The sequence below is a fragment of the Leguminivora glycinivorella genome, chromosome 16, assembly GCF_023078275.1.
Source record: "Leguminivora glycinivorella isolate SPB_JAAS2020 chromosome 16, LegGlyc_1.1, whole genome shotgun sequence".
Taxonomy (NCBI): Eukaryota; Metazoa; Arthropoda; class Insecta; order Lepidoptera; family Tortricidae; genus Leguminivora; species Leguminivora glycinivorella.
Window position 1 is genome coordinate 3,089,580 of NC_062986.1, and position 16,908 is coordinate 3,106,487.

The 16,908-nt window shown below is 36.3% G+C and overlaps 2 protein-coding genes across 2 annotated transcripts in view; one reads left to right on the top strand and one right to left on the bottom strand.

The window, feature by feature from the left end:
* Positions 1–11,806: 11,806 nt before the first annotated feature.
* Positions 11,807–12,694, top strand: LOC125234437 (ER membrane protein complex subunit 7). Its single transcript, XM_048140677.1, has one exon. The coding sequence runs from the start codon at positions 11,949–11,951 to the stop codon at positions 12,615–12,617; it is 669 nt and encodes a 222-aa protein (XP_047996634.1). The 5' UTR covers positions 11,807–11,948; the 3' UTR covers positions 12,618–12,694.
* A 541-nt stretch (positions 12,695–13,235) lies between these two features.
* Positions 13,236–16,908, bottom strand: part of LOC125234889 (CD109 antigen) — a 50,587-nt gene continuing 46,914 nt past the window's right edge. The window contains 1 exon segment of the mRNA XM_048141310.1: positions 13,236–15,996. Within this exon segment, the coding sequence (XP_047997267.1) occupies positions 15,815–15,996 (182 nt within the window). The 3' untranslated portion in view covers positions 13,236–15,814.

A 16,908-nucleotide genomic window follows, 5' to 3' on the forward strand; every position in this document is an offset into this window, starting at 1 on the left:
CCCGCTCATCATCATCGTCCACGAGTAGCTCGTCGTCGTCCAGCAGCAGTGGCTCGTCATCGCCAAGCCTCTCGACTAGCAGCAGCAGTAGCTCGGACCGCGGGCGCAGCCGTAAAAGGGTAAAGCGCGATAGACACTCGCGGCGTCGCCGCCACCGTTCAAAAGTAAGTCAAAACGCAATATTATCCTCTGTGATTCCTGAGTTTGACCCATTAGTGGACGATGTGAATATGTGGATTAACGTGGTAGAAGCTAATTCAAAAGCGTTTGGCTGGTCGGATAAACAAACAATTTTCCACGCTTTGCAAAAATTACGGAATACAGCCAAAACGTGGTATGATTCTTTGTTGAAAACTGAAACACGTTGGACTACTTGGCGCTGGAAACAGTGGCGGAGTACTCTTTTAGATACATTTGAGACCAAACGTAACATGTTTTTTATGCTAAAGGAGCTCATGCAAGTAAAACCCATTGAAGGGCAGTCTTTATATGAATTTTATTTTCAGCAAAAAAGCCGTATAGATAGATTAAATCTGTTGTTTTCTGATCAAGACATCATTTCTATTATTGTTGGGTTAATTGGGGATAAAAATATTAGCACGGCAGCTGAGGCAGGTAGTTTCCGATACTGCGATGACTTAGCCTCGTTTTTGCACAATAAAACTTTCACATCACAAGATAACAAGAATCAGTCTGTTCAAAGGCATTCCGTTAATTCATTGTCAAAAACACATGCTTCTCGACCTTCACACGTTGTTGAAAAGAAATCAGATATCGCGAATGGTGATTCGAGCATTGTTGATGCTAGGATTAAATGTTTTATTTGCGGGGAAAGTGGACATAAACGATTTAGTTGTAAATTGAAAAATAACACTACCGTAAAATGTAATTATTGTCAAAAACCCGGTCATTTAGAACTTGCTTGTCGAGCAAAAAGCATCGGCAATAATGCAACGTCGAAGGTCGAAAAGGATGTCGAAGTTAAACTGATAAATGCATCCAATGCTAAAGAGAAGTTTTTTAAGCACGTGAACTTAAACGGTTGTAAACATCTAGCTTTCATTGACATGGGAAGTGGGTGCTCGCTCATGACATATAACGTAGCTCAACAATTGAACTTGCATTCATATAAATTAGATAACCCTGTGGTACTAACCGGTTATTCAAATAGTTTACAAACTCGGGTGACTGATGCTATCGAGACGTTGTTGAGAGTAGATAATGTGGAATTGTCAACTATATTTTACTTGACAAATGATTTGTCCGGCTGTAATATTTTAATAGGCCGAAACTTTACTGAAAGCAGAGAAATTATGTACACGAGAGTAGGCGATACACTTATTTTCCATAAGATAACACAAGAACAAGTTTTACAGATAGAATCATCATTGCTAAATACGAATTCAGATAAACATATAGATATAATAAATAAAATATTCACGAAATTCCCTAAGTGCATTTCTAATGACTTAGGTACCCTCGGAAGCACGTCCCGTGTAGAGTTAGAGATAGAATTAACTACTAAAAAGCCGGTTTGCCAGCGTCCATACCGTATGTCCGAATCTCAAAAGCAGGTTACGCGGCAAATAGTCGATGAATTGTTGGAAGCAGGAATCATCCGGGAAAGTAATTCGCCTTATGCGAGCCCCGTACTCTTGGTTGATAAACCAAACGGCGAAAAACGTCTTTGCATAGATTACCGTCAGTTAAACAAAATTACTGTACAGGAGAAATATCCCATGCCTTTAGTTGAAGACTTAATTGACAGGCTCAAAGGGTGTAAAGTTTTTACATCTATTGATTTGAAATCTGGCTATTACCAAATTAAAGTTCAAGAAGCATCAATTCCTAAGACAGCTTTTGTAACGTGTGACTCTCATCTAGAATTTTTACGTATGCCATTCGGAATTTGTAACGGACCGTCCGTTTTTCAGAAATTGATGAATATGGTGTTGGGTAATTTGCGTTTTGGTAGAGTGATATGTTACATGGATGATTTGCTGATAGCCACTGAGACCTTGCAAGAAAATGAGGAATGTTTGGAGGCGGTGTTGAAAGCTTTGCAAGAAAATGGGTTAACAATTAATATGGAAAAATGTTCATTTTTTCAAAATTCGATTAATTTCCTCGGGTATGAAATTGACGCAACAGGTATTCGACCAGGCAAAAGGAAATTAGAGGCAATTAAAAACTATCCACCGCCTGCGAACATTCATCAAGTTCGCCAATTTTTAGGTCTAATAAATTATTTTAGGAAATTTATTAAAGATTGTGCTCTGTTATGTAAAAATCTGACCAAATTGCTAAAAAAGGGAGCATCATGGGAGTGGGGCCCAGAACAATTGCAGTCATTTAATGTATTAAAAGACGCGCTAGCAAATGCATCACTAACGATATTTGACCCTAAATTACCCGTCACCATGTATACAGACGCTAGTCGTGATGGCGTTGGATGTATTTTAGTTCAGATGACGGAAAACGGCGAAAGACCCATTCACTTCTATAGCCGACAAACCACAGACGAAGAGAAACGTTATCACTCATTTGAATTAGAGTTTTTAGCCATTACAGTGGGGTTACAAAAATTCAGACATTATTTATTAGGGACTCATTTTAAGATCGTCACCGATTGCAACGCGGTTAAACACACTATTAACAAAAAAGAAATCAACTCTCGTATAGGCAGATGGGTTTTAGCCACACAGGAGTTCACATTCAATATAGAACATAGGCCAGGCACCCAAATGCAACATGTTGATGCGTTGAGTCGGAACCCCGTTACGACATCACCTCCCATGTGCTCTGAAAGTGTGATGTCAATAACGGTAACTGAGTCTGACTGGTTATTATCCGTCCAGATGCAAGACCCTAACATACGTGCAATAAAAGAGATTTTAGAGTCAGGTGAAGCCGATGCTCATAAACAAATATTTAATAACTATGAGTTGTTGGGCAGTAAAGTGTATCGGAGTACTGAATATGGCCGGCGTTGGCTGGTACCGAAACAATGTATCTGGCAAATTATTAGACTCAATCATGATGACTGCGGTCACTTTGCAGTAGATAAAACTTTGGAAAGAATAAAGGACAAGTACTGGTTTCCTCGAATGAAAAAAGTTATTTCAAAATATATAAGGAATTGTATTAACTGCATTTACTTCAAAAATATACATGGAAAGAAGCCAGGTAAATTGTTTCCGATACCAAAATATGCACGGCCATTCCATACATTGCATATCGACCATTTAGGCCCATTTATAAAAACAACCAAAAAAAACGCATATTTACTGGTTATGGTGGACTCGTTTACAAAATTCGTTTTTATTGCTCCCGTTCGTAATACAAAAAGTAAGAACGTAATAAGTGAATTAAGTAAAGTTTTCAAAATATTTGGCAATCCTAGAAGGTTGATATGCGACGCGGGCAGTGCATTTACGTCTAAGTTATTTAGAGATTACTGTATAAATAAGAATATAAGACAACATGTAATTGCCACTGCTATGCCTCGCTCTAATGGACAGGTTGAAAGGTACAATTTGACTATTTTGGAAGCTCTGCGTAGTTTGGGTGCTAACACTGATAGTAATCGATGGGATGAACACATTGACAACATTCAACAAAGCATCAACAGTACTATTAATAAAACCACGAATGCAGTCCCAAGCGAGGTGTTTTTCGGCTACAGACTTCAAACCGATGCCGATAAAATTAATTATGACAATTATGACGAACGACTAATTGATGTCACAAGTCTAAGGAGTAGCGTAGACACAAAAATAAAGGAAAGTGCCCAGAAACAGAAGGAATCTTTTGATGCAAAAAGAAAAAATGCACATGAATTTCAAGAAGGTGATTTAGTAGTCATAAAAATACCGAGCCAAAATAATGATGGACAAAGCACGAAATTATTACCGGTATTCAAAGGTCCTTTTCAGGTAACAGAAGTTTTAGGTCATGATCGATATAAAATAGCAGATATGAGAGGTGCCGACCGATCAAACAAGCGATACGAGGGTGTAACCTGTGTTGAAAACATGAAACCATGGATACATATCAAGGACATGGATATTTAAAGGTCAAGAATGGAAACACGGATGTTGTCAGGTATTTATTTTATTGATACAGATAACTTATGAACATGTCATATATTACAGAGACTAAATATTTGCCTTCCGATTTGATTATGTTGTCTGGTGCAATAGCTTCGAACATCTAAAAGTGGTACATAGTCCTGAATGATAAGCTGACCGTCGATGGAACAGCAAGGGATTACTTGGGACTATGTGACTATTTTGGTGATTCGAATTTGTTTTCTAAATGCACTAACCGTCGAAGGAATAGTGCCATTTAGGAATCATCTAGAAGTTACTGTCTTTGAGAATTTTGCCTACAATAAAGAAAATTATGGGTTGTTGGCCGGCGATGGAATAACAACTCATAATTTTGATGTTAGTCACTTGGATAACAAACTAAAACATATTATGTTGTGTGTTCTCAGATATGCACCAGACTATAACGCAACCGAGGACGGATGCGTGCGCAGGATAGCCGGATGTTGTCGCACAAATAAATAAAACTAAACAAAATTGTATATATATATTTAGGCAGTGATATATTTAAGGTTTATTATGTGTTGAGCCGATTTATATAAAAAGATGTTAACATGATTAGTTAGGGTTATTCCAGCACGGAAGTTCGTAACAAGGTTCGCAAGCAAGCCGAATAGTTCCGAGTTTGCCCGAGCGAAGGTAACGAGTTTGATGTTTTTGTACGGAGCGCCACTTTGTTCGGAACCTTCGTGCTGGTAACATATCTTGCTTAAACATTGTATTTGTTAGTCTTAAGAATATTGATTAAAAGGCATCTGTATCGTGAACACTTGTTTGATTTAATATTAAGTACCGCTTCACCCGGCTTGCTTTGAAAAATTCTAACATAGCCCGTTTAGTTCATAGGTCATGTTTGGTATCGTTTTCGAGTAAATCAATAACGTAGAATTTATTTTTGGTACTAAAATTATAATTTAATGGTAAATAAAATATAAAAAAAATAAAAGTTTTAAATTTCCATCTATGATTTACAAATTCAAGTCATCATAAATGTCAAACTGTTTGCTTTTTCTACAAATAAAAAATATGATATGAAAGCCTATTTAATATAGATTATGAATAATATAACTTTTACCCACCTTTACTAACGTTGAGTTTCATAAAAAAAACATTAAGCCGCGCGGCGTCGAGACGCCGCGAGCGTAATTTTAAAATGCTTTTATTTTAAAAAACTCTATTAGAACCCGTTTAGCTATTAGGTCGTGTTTAGTATCGTTTTCGAGTAAATTAATAACGTAGAATTTAGTTTTGGTACTAAAATGACCATTTAATGTTAAATGAAATTTAAAAAAAAATAATAATTTTCTGTGAGTTGCAAATTCAAGTCACCATAAATGTCAAACGGTTTGCTTTTTCTATAAATATAAAAATATGATATTAAAGCCTATTCACAAAGGATAGTACGCGTTCACCTACGCGAGCTTAGACTGTGTGCGGGGAACGTGCCTCTTTCATATATTTGATCGCCAGTGTCAGAGGTGTGTTAATGCATAAATAGAAAAAGATTCATTATTATTGACTCCGGTGTCGACAACGGCAACACTCGGGTCGGACCACACGATCTAAAGACCAGGTACAGTCCTGTTATTTATTCATTGTAGTGAATCCTGAAAGAAATTTATATAATAGTATTTTATACAATCGTGATATAATACAAAACTTTTCAGTCGAGTATCATGTGTAGTACGGTACGAGAGTGAAAAGCTTAATTATATCACTATTGTATACAATACTTTTTCTACGAGTCATCATCCTCATCATCAATGGACGGAAATATCACATGCAAGTTAAAATTAATGTCAATAGAGTCGTTCACCGTTGTATCAACATCGAATTACCTAGCAACCAATTGTTTGTAATAACCGTCTCTGATTGGCCGATAACGCGACAGATAAAAAAAATGTGTTTCAGGTGCAGGAAAATTTGCCAGGTATCGCAAATTAGTATAGAAATTGTATGAAGTTCTATTTTTGAAATTATTATAGTTAACTAAAGTCAATTATAATGAGCTTATTATAATTGAGTCGGAACTGCCATAGAGTATCCAACACTGAAAAGTTAGCAATTATAGTTTAGTCTGTGGTGTCCTAATTGACAGATTACTCATACTCATACATTCCCTTCACAGAGACATAGCTGGGTACATATGGAACTTCATAAAGAAGGCTCTACCCTCTTTATGCAGTTGCATCGGTTTTTGCAACCTGATTTACATTTACATCTTGTAACTTCTAAGCATATACTGGCCACTTCAGTGTTGTCTGACCAGTGTGGTACCCATTCGTCTCCTTCTTCCTTCCATCCCCAACAAGACGGACTTGGCAAATTTTGGTGTGGCACCAACGCCTGACTCCAAACAAGAACGCCCTGAGTCCCATTTCTCAAAACTGAAAGTTACAAGTTACAAGCGGAAGTCTCTTTCCAACTTGTCATATTAGACATTGACAACCAGTTGAAAATTGTAACTTGTAGCTTCGAGAAATGGGCCCCTGGTACACTGTGCGCAGTATATGCTGATGCAAGGCAGCCTCTGAAGGAGGTATGTTCTCCAATTGTCGATCTTTTCTGGTACCTAAAGAGGTAGGTACTTCGACCACTCATTCACCGTTGCGCAACGACTTGGTCTGAAACAATATGTGCATTATCATTTTAGAGTCTACAACTATCAAATTACAATTTTTTGGTGGATCTACGTGATCCTTACTTGAACCCAAATCTACCTTCAGTATTACCCACTTATGTTACGTATCATACAAAATTATTACAAACTTTAGTAGAATCTGATTTGCCTCTGATATTGCTCCATCTTGTAATAGTTTGACACCTTGAGTGACCTGGCTAAGCTTCAAAGCCAAAAGAAAACGTTTCTAGATTAGACATAGTATGGGATAGGTACGATAAACGCAGCTTGAAACGATCAACAAGGGAGAAACATGGCCACCCAAGGCTTCAAACTATTACGAGATGGAGCAATATCATAGATAGGCTAATCAGATTCTACTAAAGTTTGTAATTATTTTGCATGATAGGTAAGTGTGTAATAGTGAAGGTGATCCACCAAAATGTTGTAATTTGATAGTTGCAGAATCTGTTTAAATAAAATGACAATGCACATATTGTTTCAGATCAAGGGTCCTTACGCAACAGTGAATGAGTGCCGGAAGAACCTCTTTACTAGAAAAGATCGACACTTGGAGAACATACCTCCTTCCGAGGCTGCCTTACTTCATCATATACTGCCATTTGTCTAAGACTGGGGCTAAAGACATGCCAACCACACCCTTGCTGCCGACGCATTAGGACACCACGGACTCCACTGCCAGTCTATTGCTGGCCGAAGATTGTGACACGCTGCACTTAACGATTTAATCTGCAAGGCTCTCGGCACAGCGAACATACCGACAACCCTCGAACCTGTCGGCTTGTCAGCAGCAGACGGAAAGCGGCCTGATGGTTGCTCGCTTTTGCCTTGGTTTCTGGGACGACCCTTGGCGTGGGGCGTGACCTGTGTGGATACCTTGGCTCCGTCCAACGTCTAACGCTCGGCCCAGAAACCAGGGGCTGCTGCTGCAAAACGCCCAGTTTAAACGCGCAAATATGCATTTTTAAAAAACAAGTACCTACATATTTGCGGCAATTGCATTTGAAACATTTGGACCATGGTCATCAGACACCAAGCAGTTCGTGAAGGAAGTTTCCACCAAACTTGTCTGGGTGTTTGGTGACATACGCATAGGCTTTTACATCATATTTTTTATTTAAAGAAAAAGCAAACAGTTGACATTTTTGTTGACTTGAATTTGCAAATTATAGATGTTTTTTTTTTAATTTATTTACCATTAAATTATAATTGTAGTACCAAAAATAAATTCTTTGTTATTAATTTACTCGAAAACTATATCAAACATGACCTAATAGCTAAACCGGGTCTAATAGAGTTTTTAAAATAGAGGTATTTTAAAATTACGCTCGCGGCGTCAAGACGCCGCGCGTCTTAAAGTAATTTGTTTGTGGAACTTAACGTTTGTGAAGGTGGATAAAAGTTATATTTTTTATAATCTATATTAAATAGGCTTTCATATCATATTTTTTATTTATAGAAAAAGCTAACAGTTTGTCATTTATGATGACTTGAATTTGTAAATCATGGATGAAAATTTCAAATTTTTAATTTTTTTTAAATTTTACTTACCATTAAATTATAATTTTAGTACCAAAAATGAATTCTACGTTATTTATTTACTCGAAAACGATATCAAACATGACCTAATAGCTAAACGGGGTCTAATAGAGTTTCTAAAATAAAGGCATTTTAAAATTACGCTCGCGGCGTACCGACGCCGCGCGTCTTAAAGTAATTTTTTTGTGGAACTTAACGTTAGTAAAGGTGGAAAAAAGTTATATTTTTTATAATCTATATTAAATAGGCTATCATGTCATATTTTTTATTTATAGAAAAAGCAAACAGTTTATCATTTATGATGTCTTGAATTTGTAAATCGTGGATGAAAATTTCAAATTTTTTATTTTTTTTTATTTTATTTACCATTAAATGATAATTTTAGTACTAAAAACGAATTCTACGTTATTGATTTACTCGAAAACGATACCAAACATGACCTATTAACTAAACGGGGTAAGTTAGAATTTTTCAAACCAAGCCGGGTGAAGCGGTACTTTGACCCCCCCTCCCGGGCCCCAGGGGGGAGGCTCCCGAAGGCTCCCGATCTTAATCGGCTTATTTTGATATAAGAAACAACTGTGCCAAGTTTCATGCTTTAGTCAAAAAATTTAAGGTTTTTCAATAAACTCCCCAGCTAAGACGAGTAGCAAATAATGGCAAATTTTGAATTGGGTTTAGTTGACCCCATACATGGATACCTTGATATACCTATAACCCTTACAAAAATGGTGTATGGTGTATGGCAGCTTTTGTCGGTGAAATGCTGTTAATTTGGCGGTCTTTTTTGGTTAATAACTATTTTCGGCATTCGTTAACCAAAGTACAGGACGCAGATCTGGAATAATAAATATGTCAAGTAAGAATTATCCATAAATTATGCAAATCATATAGATAACTACTATTTCACAAGATGTATTAGGATCAGGCAGGCAATTATGGTCGCGCGATAAATGATAAAACATATAGCCGTTCCTATCGCACTTACTAATAGTGCGATAGGGACGGCCTGATATTTTATCGTCTATCGCGCGACCATGCTACCCGTGCAGATGTATATATCTGACCTATCATATCAATCGATAATTTCATGTGATATAATAGTTAAATTCAGACTATATAGGAGTATGTTGTTTAATTTGAAGTACTCTAAATAACTACACTTTTTGAGAGCTTTGAGTACCTTTACCTCACCTCATCGAATCATACAAGCTGACCCGTACCGTACATCAAGATCGCCCTGCCACGTCACTTTCATTATTTTTTATCTCGCGTTTCATAATATATTTAAATAACAAACTATATATTTTTATAAACTACATAAATGTGGCTTTTTATTAATATTTATTGCTTTTAGATATATATTGTATATAAAGAACAAAATAGGATAATGTTATAAAAAAGTTATCACATTTTAATTTATTTTTAGTTTTTGTATTTTTTTTATTTTAAGTACTTTTTTTTTTTTTTTTTTTTTTTTTTTTTTTTTTTTTTTATTTATTTATTTAAACATAAGTGTACATCACAATCAGTTAGCTTTGGTTCCTACACTAGGCATTGCCTGTCACGCAGGTAACCAAATCATAAAGAATGTTTCCACAATCACTGCTCGAAATTTAAAAATGTAGGATCATTAAAAAATAAAGCATGCATTACAACGATATTAAGCTTTGATGAAGTATACATATAACTGAATGCTAAAAAATGAATAAAAAATCAGTAGTAGTATGTGAGCTGCTTGATTAAGTGTGTATGTGTGTGTGTGTGTGTGTGTGTGTGTGTGTGTGTGTGTGTGTGTGTGTGTGTGTGTGCGTGCGTGTGTGTGTGTACGTGTGTATGTGTGTGTGTGTGTGTGTGTTATTTAATAACTCTCAGTAAGTTCTCGATATTTTCATAATTAAGAGTTTTGAGCCATTTTTCAATTTTGTTTCGTACTCCTCTGCCAGAGTATTCTTGCAGAGGTAATAGTTTGCATATTTTGTTATATATGAAGGGGTGGAGAAACGGGCTAAACCTATGCGCAAAAACCGACTGTGTTGAAGGCACTGGAATTTTAAATATACGTTTCTCTAGATAGCCTGCATATTCAGATGATTTTAAAATCATCGAGTGCTGCTTCGATACCGCCTGAAGAACAAATAGTCCACGTACGCTTAGGACATCCATCCATCCATTTATCACTAAAATAGCCCTAAACTACAATGATTACGGCTTTCGTGTGTTAAAAATAGTGATTATACCTGAAATCATTGACAAAACTTATTGAAATGAGCATTCAAATCACCCTATCGGGTGATGTAAATTATTTTTTATCACTCGTCCTATAATATATTTCTATAACAAATTATACATTTTCTAAAACTAGATAAATGTAGCTATTAAATAATATTTTTTATTAAAAAAAAAAACCATTACAGTTTTCATAAAATGTGCAATAATATGTATAAAAAAAAATCTTGTTTTTAGATTTTCCCATTTTATTTTGTATTTTTGTTCTAAAATACATTTTTTTGTTCCAAAAATGAATTCCTCGTCCTTCATTTATCCGAAAATGATATATCGCATGCCCTATTTTGTATAGTTTTAGAGAAATATGGTTTCAAAGGAAGTGCGGAGGCGCCAGCCTTCCCCCCCTCCTCCCTCCTAAATTAAGGGGGGCTCTCGATGCCTCCCGATCTTTATCTACTCAGGGCTACCCAATGAACAACTGTGCCAAGTCTCAGTGCTTAATCACAAAATGCAGGGTTCCCATACAAGACATAGCAATAGCGTCCCCAGTATAATGTATGCTTAATCATGGACAATGGACACCCTAAAGAAAGAGATGCAAGACCGGCGTGACGTAATTCAAGGTCAAATTTTCTGGCTTCAAAGTAATGTTCGGCGTGCAACATCCATGTATATAAGATTGTTGCCTAAAATTACATGTATACCTACGACCAAATTTTGACTCACTGTATTTCGCTGTTAATAAGTACTTTTATTTAAATGTTTATCGTAATGAAGTTCTCAACAATAAAACTAAAACGCCCAGTTTTAAGAATATTTTATTTTCATTTTGAATAAGAAATAACTATACAAAAGCGTCATCTAGCGCCAAGTAGTAAAACTAACTGTGACTGATGTCAGTAGGCTACTGATCAATAGATGGCAGTAATAGTAGCACATCTGACCAGAGACAATTCTTGTATTATCTCTTTTTTTTTAATATAAAGGAAACGGCAGCGGCACATTCAAGCTAGGAACATACTACGCGGACGTCCGTCGTAAATCGACCGCGGACGGGAATCTGGACAATGGAAATACACGTAACCGTGCAAACTATCGGTCGACGGACGTGGACGTGGCCTTGAGCGCGTGGACGTCCGATCGAAATCTGGCTCTCTGGATGTTTTGTTCCGTGCACACTGATAGGTCGCGGTCGCGGTCGTTTTACGACGGACGTCCGCGTAGTATGTTCCTAGCTTGACGACGGACGTCCGCGTAGTATGTTCCTAGCTTCAAGCAGTATTGACAGTCATGTCATCTTGACACTTGCAGTGATTAGCAAATAGCACTATTAGTAAAAACTAAAAATTTGTAATAAAATCGTAGAACAAACCAGTGAGAATACAAGAGCAAATAATTTAGTGTATAAGTAGTCAAACAAACCCTACAAAATGTTCATGGCATTACCGCTTGTCGGGTTCATGTGTTCAATAGGCGCTGTAATATGCGTCTCCAACCCCGTTGAGGAAGAAGTCGGAAGCGGGCGATATGTGATCGAAGGCCGAGTGTTCCCCGCGGACGATCCTAACGTGGGGACCTGGCAGGTGGACACGCGCATCCACGTCAACGGAGGCGAGTACATCGGTTTCATTCGCGACGACGGCTCTTTCATCATACACAATGTGCCTTCAGGGTCCTACATCGTCGAAGCCGTCCACCCGGACTACATGTACGAGCCCGTGCGCGTCGAAATCAACTCCAAAGGCAAATACCGCGCCAGGAAAGTCAATTTCGTGCAAACTTCACAAGTAATACAAGTGCCATACCCGCTAAGAATGAAAGTGTTGTCCAAATTCAGATATTTCCAAGTCCGCGAACAATGGAGGTTGACCGACTTCCTGTTCAATCCCATGGTGATCATGATGGTCCTCCCGCTCCTGCTTATCATGGTTCTGCCCAAAATGATGAATGATCCAGAGACCAAAGAAGATTTGAAGCAGATTAGCAATTTGGCGAAGATGGGTGAAATGCCAGAGATGTCAGAAATGTTTACAAACTTGTTCAGTGGCGGTGCACCGAAGCCTGCTGCTAAGGCTAAACAGATAAAGAAGAGACAGTAGTTAATTAGCAAATTTATTTATTTATAATGAATCATTGTGTAGTTTTCTTGCAGAATAAAATAGTAATCACTTTAAAATGTCCCTTATTTGTATAGTCAATCATACCTACAGTAAAAAAAATACAATGATTTTAGCAATAGAACTTAGTCTTTGTCTAGTTATAGGTATGCCAGTGTCTTTATTTCATCTACTTGTATATGAGGCACATTTGTAAACAAAAGGGTTTATTTAAAACTGGATTACAAACCATGTTTCAGCAGTCTCTGGCATACAGTATATTGAATAGTATGTCTCTGGTTACCTAGTCATTTTGTGTTTCATGATCAATTCCTACATTGATATAGGAGTTTTTAAACTAATTTTAATTCTTGGTGAAATAATGTGCTGTGAAGTTTAATTCTTAGCCATAGTTGCTATAATTCTTTCTCTGGTATCTAAAGATGTTATATTCTTTTTTGGTTTCTACCAACCAATTACTAAGAGTATCACAAGTTTTTTTTGGCAATAACCATGCCTATCATATTAGAATTACCATTTTGTGTTGACAAAACAGCTCTTCAGGAAATAAGTTTTTCTGGGATTGGTATAATGTATATTGTAAACAAAAACATGTTTAAATATTTTGCACAAGGTTTTTATTTGGAAATAAATCTATGAAAGTCATAATTGAGATTTCATTCCTACTAACCACATAAATTGTACAACTTAGACACAAATACATATAAAAAATAATAAAAATCAGTCATTGGTAATTTGGACGGAAACTACTTAAGTAACATTATGAAGTTTGAGATTCATTCCATAATATTTTATTAAATATATTATATATTTGACGAGATACACCTGGACGGGAGTTTACATTTTGTACATCAACTTTGCATTATAATATTCCATTTTTAATCTTTCTATATTGTCTTTAGTCTGATTAGTTTTTTTTACATAAATGATCACAAACAATCTACCTAATTTAAGTCTACATTAATCCATAATTTTGTCTACAAAAATATTTTTGTGATTAATTTTATTTTGATACAAAACTAACAAGGCAATGTTATTGACATGTGATTCAGTATCGCAATGATTCATTCCCATAATTACAAAAAGGAAATAAGATAATTCTTACATCTAACATACACACTAAGATCTGTTTTTATATACATACATTTTAATTGGTTGAAATGCTATCATTTTTTTGTCCAAAAGGCAAGGTTGCATTTTATGCTACATATTAAAATCTTTTAAACTTTTAACTATTTCTCTCATTTTAGAAGTTTTAGAATATATAATTCAGATATGTTGTAGTATATTATAAAGATATAATAGGTACATGGAGACATCAAAATTAAAATGAAAATTTTTAGGGTAAAGATAAAAAAGAAAATAAATAAATGCTGACAGCACCAACGAATAAAACATTGGCAGAATGAATACAAATATAATCTTAGAACTAAAATTGAGTAAAAAATAAAAATGACGAAGTTTGATGATGTATGAATAAAAAGTTCATATGCTATGAAAAAACATTCACTATGACTGGTTAGTACAGGTGTACGAGCAAAGTTTACTAAGGCTAGTCTATTTTAGTTTAACTACAAACCATGTTGGAATGGACAAGGTCTCTTTACATAGCTATAAGTGAAGTATAGTCAGGTTAGACTTATATTGACCGTGATTACCTTTTTGATTTTTGTCGAGCTCCCTATATCCCGGTCAATATAAGTCTAATGAAAATAAACGTGAATCATTCAAAACTCTTATAGTCAGGTTGCTTTATTTCTTACGTCTACAAATACAGGTACAGTCAAGGTAAAATATAGATGCGGATAAAGTGACAAAAATATGTATACACGTCGTCCTTATCCACTCGCATGCTTGCTTCCAGTAGCTAGAGCTACGAGCAACCTCTGAATTGCTTGCAGTGGCTGTGGCTACATAGTGGAGTATTGAAATGATCGATTAATTTTATGTCGAAGCAATTTAGAGCGCCCTTAACGAAAATCCAAATCACGTTCACGTTGTGGATACATATATGTTTGGGACTTTGTACGCAACTCTATTTATTAATACCTTGACTACGAAGGAAAAGAAAATTTAATATATTTTTAAAGGAAATTTTAGTCAGAAATAAAATAAGGCATGGTTTAATACAGCAAAAGCAGTTTTAAAAGATACGATTTTTAAGCTAATATCAAACGGTGGTTAATAAAAATCATCTAAACTATACAATAACAAAGAGATTCTAGAATAAAGTAAACCTTATTAAAAGGTTATAATTATAAATGCAGTTCAAAGTCATATTTAAATAACTGCCTTGGTACATTTAGCTGCCGAATGCCGATATATTATGTACGACAAAATATGTTGATATGATTGCAAGCTTAAATCTACACTTTTTTTACATAAAATGGTACACATAAAAATGTGAATATTGTATATATAGAAAAACATAAGTAGTTTCAATGGGCGATAAAATAAGTACCTATGTAGTGTTTTAAAAAAATATTACATGTTGAACTACGTACTTGAGATTCACATACAGTCAAATACAGGCACAGATCATAATATAATTAACACACAAGTATTTCTTCAAACATACGTGAGATACTATTTTGTAGCACTTCATAAATTGAAAAGAGAAAAAACATTTTTACTGATAGATATTATCAACAGTAATTACCTATTTATGGAGAAGTAGAGGTATTCCAAATTATTCATACAAAAATCTTTTATACATCTTTTACACTTTTCAAATTAGGTAATTTCACCTTCATTTACCAAACACTACTAAATCAATCACATTTAAGTGGGGAAACATTCCAAATAATATAAATGCTCTAAAATGTAATCATTAGTAAACTTTATCTTCAATAAAGTTTGCAAATAAGTTGTCAAAATAGGCGGGTACCACTTACAGAAAGTAGCGTCGTGAGGTAGGCCACCAAAGAAAACTTGAGCCTCGGCCGAGGCTTACCTATCTATACATATTATAGGACATTACCTCGCGACGCTACTCTCTGTGTGGACCCGCCTAATGTGGTTGTCAACCGTCAAAAGTTTTCATAAATGACGTCAGCATAGGTTTAATTTGTATCTATTTAAAGTAGAAAAAAGTCCTCTGCTAGCGGACGTCATCCGTAAAATCCCGCAGTATGAATGATGGTTCAAGTCAACTAGAAGTATCCTACATTGCCTACGTGTTACGTGGCATTCCGTAGGTGTGTGGCCACAGTGAGCAGCGCGAGCAGTAGCGTGCCGGCGGCGGCGGGGCGCGCGGCCGCGTTGTATATGGAGCAGTAGGGACACTGCGAGGAGCCGCACACTTCGCAGATGTTGAGGAGGTAGGTCGGCAGTGCGTCGAATATCGTCTCGTTGTAGCGCTCTGAGAATAACCACAAAATTAAAATTTTGAAAAAACCCCCGACCGCGACATAGTAGACCGATTTTCATGAAACATGGCTAGGAACACTCCCGACTAACACAGCTTTCAAATAAAAAAAACTAAATCGAAATCGGTTCATCCGTTTGGGAGCTACGATGCCACAGACAGACACACACACAGACAGATAGACAGACAGACACGTCAAACTTATAACACCCCGTCGTTTTTGTGTCGGGGGTTAATAAGAAAAATAGTACGTGGCAATACGACCCGACATAGTGCACCGATTTCCATCAAAAATGCCTAAGAACAGTCCCAAATAATTCAGTGCTGCCACACTGGGCTGTTATAAATGTTATATATGTAATATAATGTGACAGGGACAGCGCGATGGCGCGATACCGCGCTGTCCCTTTCGCACCGTGTTATATGTATAACATTTACTAGTATAACAGTCGGTGTGGGAGGCTGGGAGCACCATCAAACAAAACAAAAAGCTAAATCTAAATCGGTTCATCCGTTCGGGAGATACGATGGCACAGACAAACACGTCAAACTTATAACATGTCGTTCTTGCGCCGGGGGTTCAAAATAAAGGAAATGCACACTTATTGATTTCATTGTATATATTGAAACAGAGGTCTAAAGGGAATTCCTTCCATTCAAAACGGGTTGGGATCTGGCTTATGCCAATAAAATTAAAGTTGCTACATGAATTATCCTCAAGTAAGCCTTAATTAATTTCTTTCGGAGCTTTCGTTCCAGAGGAATCTATGATGAATCTATGTGCGAAATGTCATTTGATATTTGCCAGTCGCTTTATGGTGAAGGCAAACATCGCGAGGAAACCGGACTAATCCCAATAACGCCTTAACTACGCGTTATTGGGATTAGTCGGGTTGGAAGGTCAAA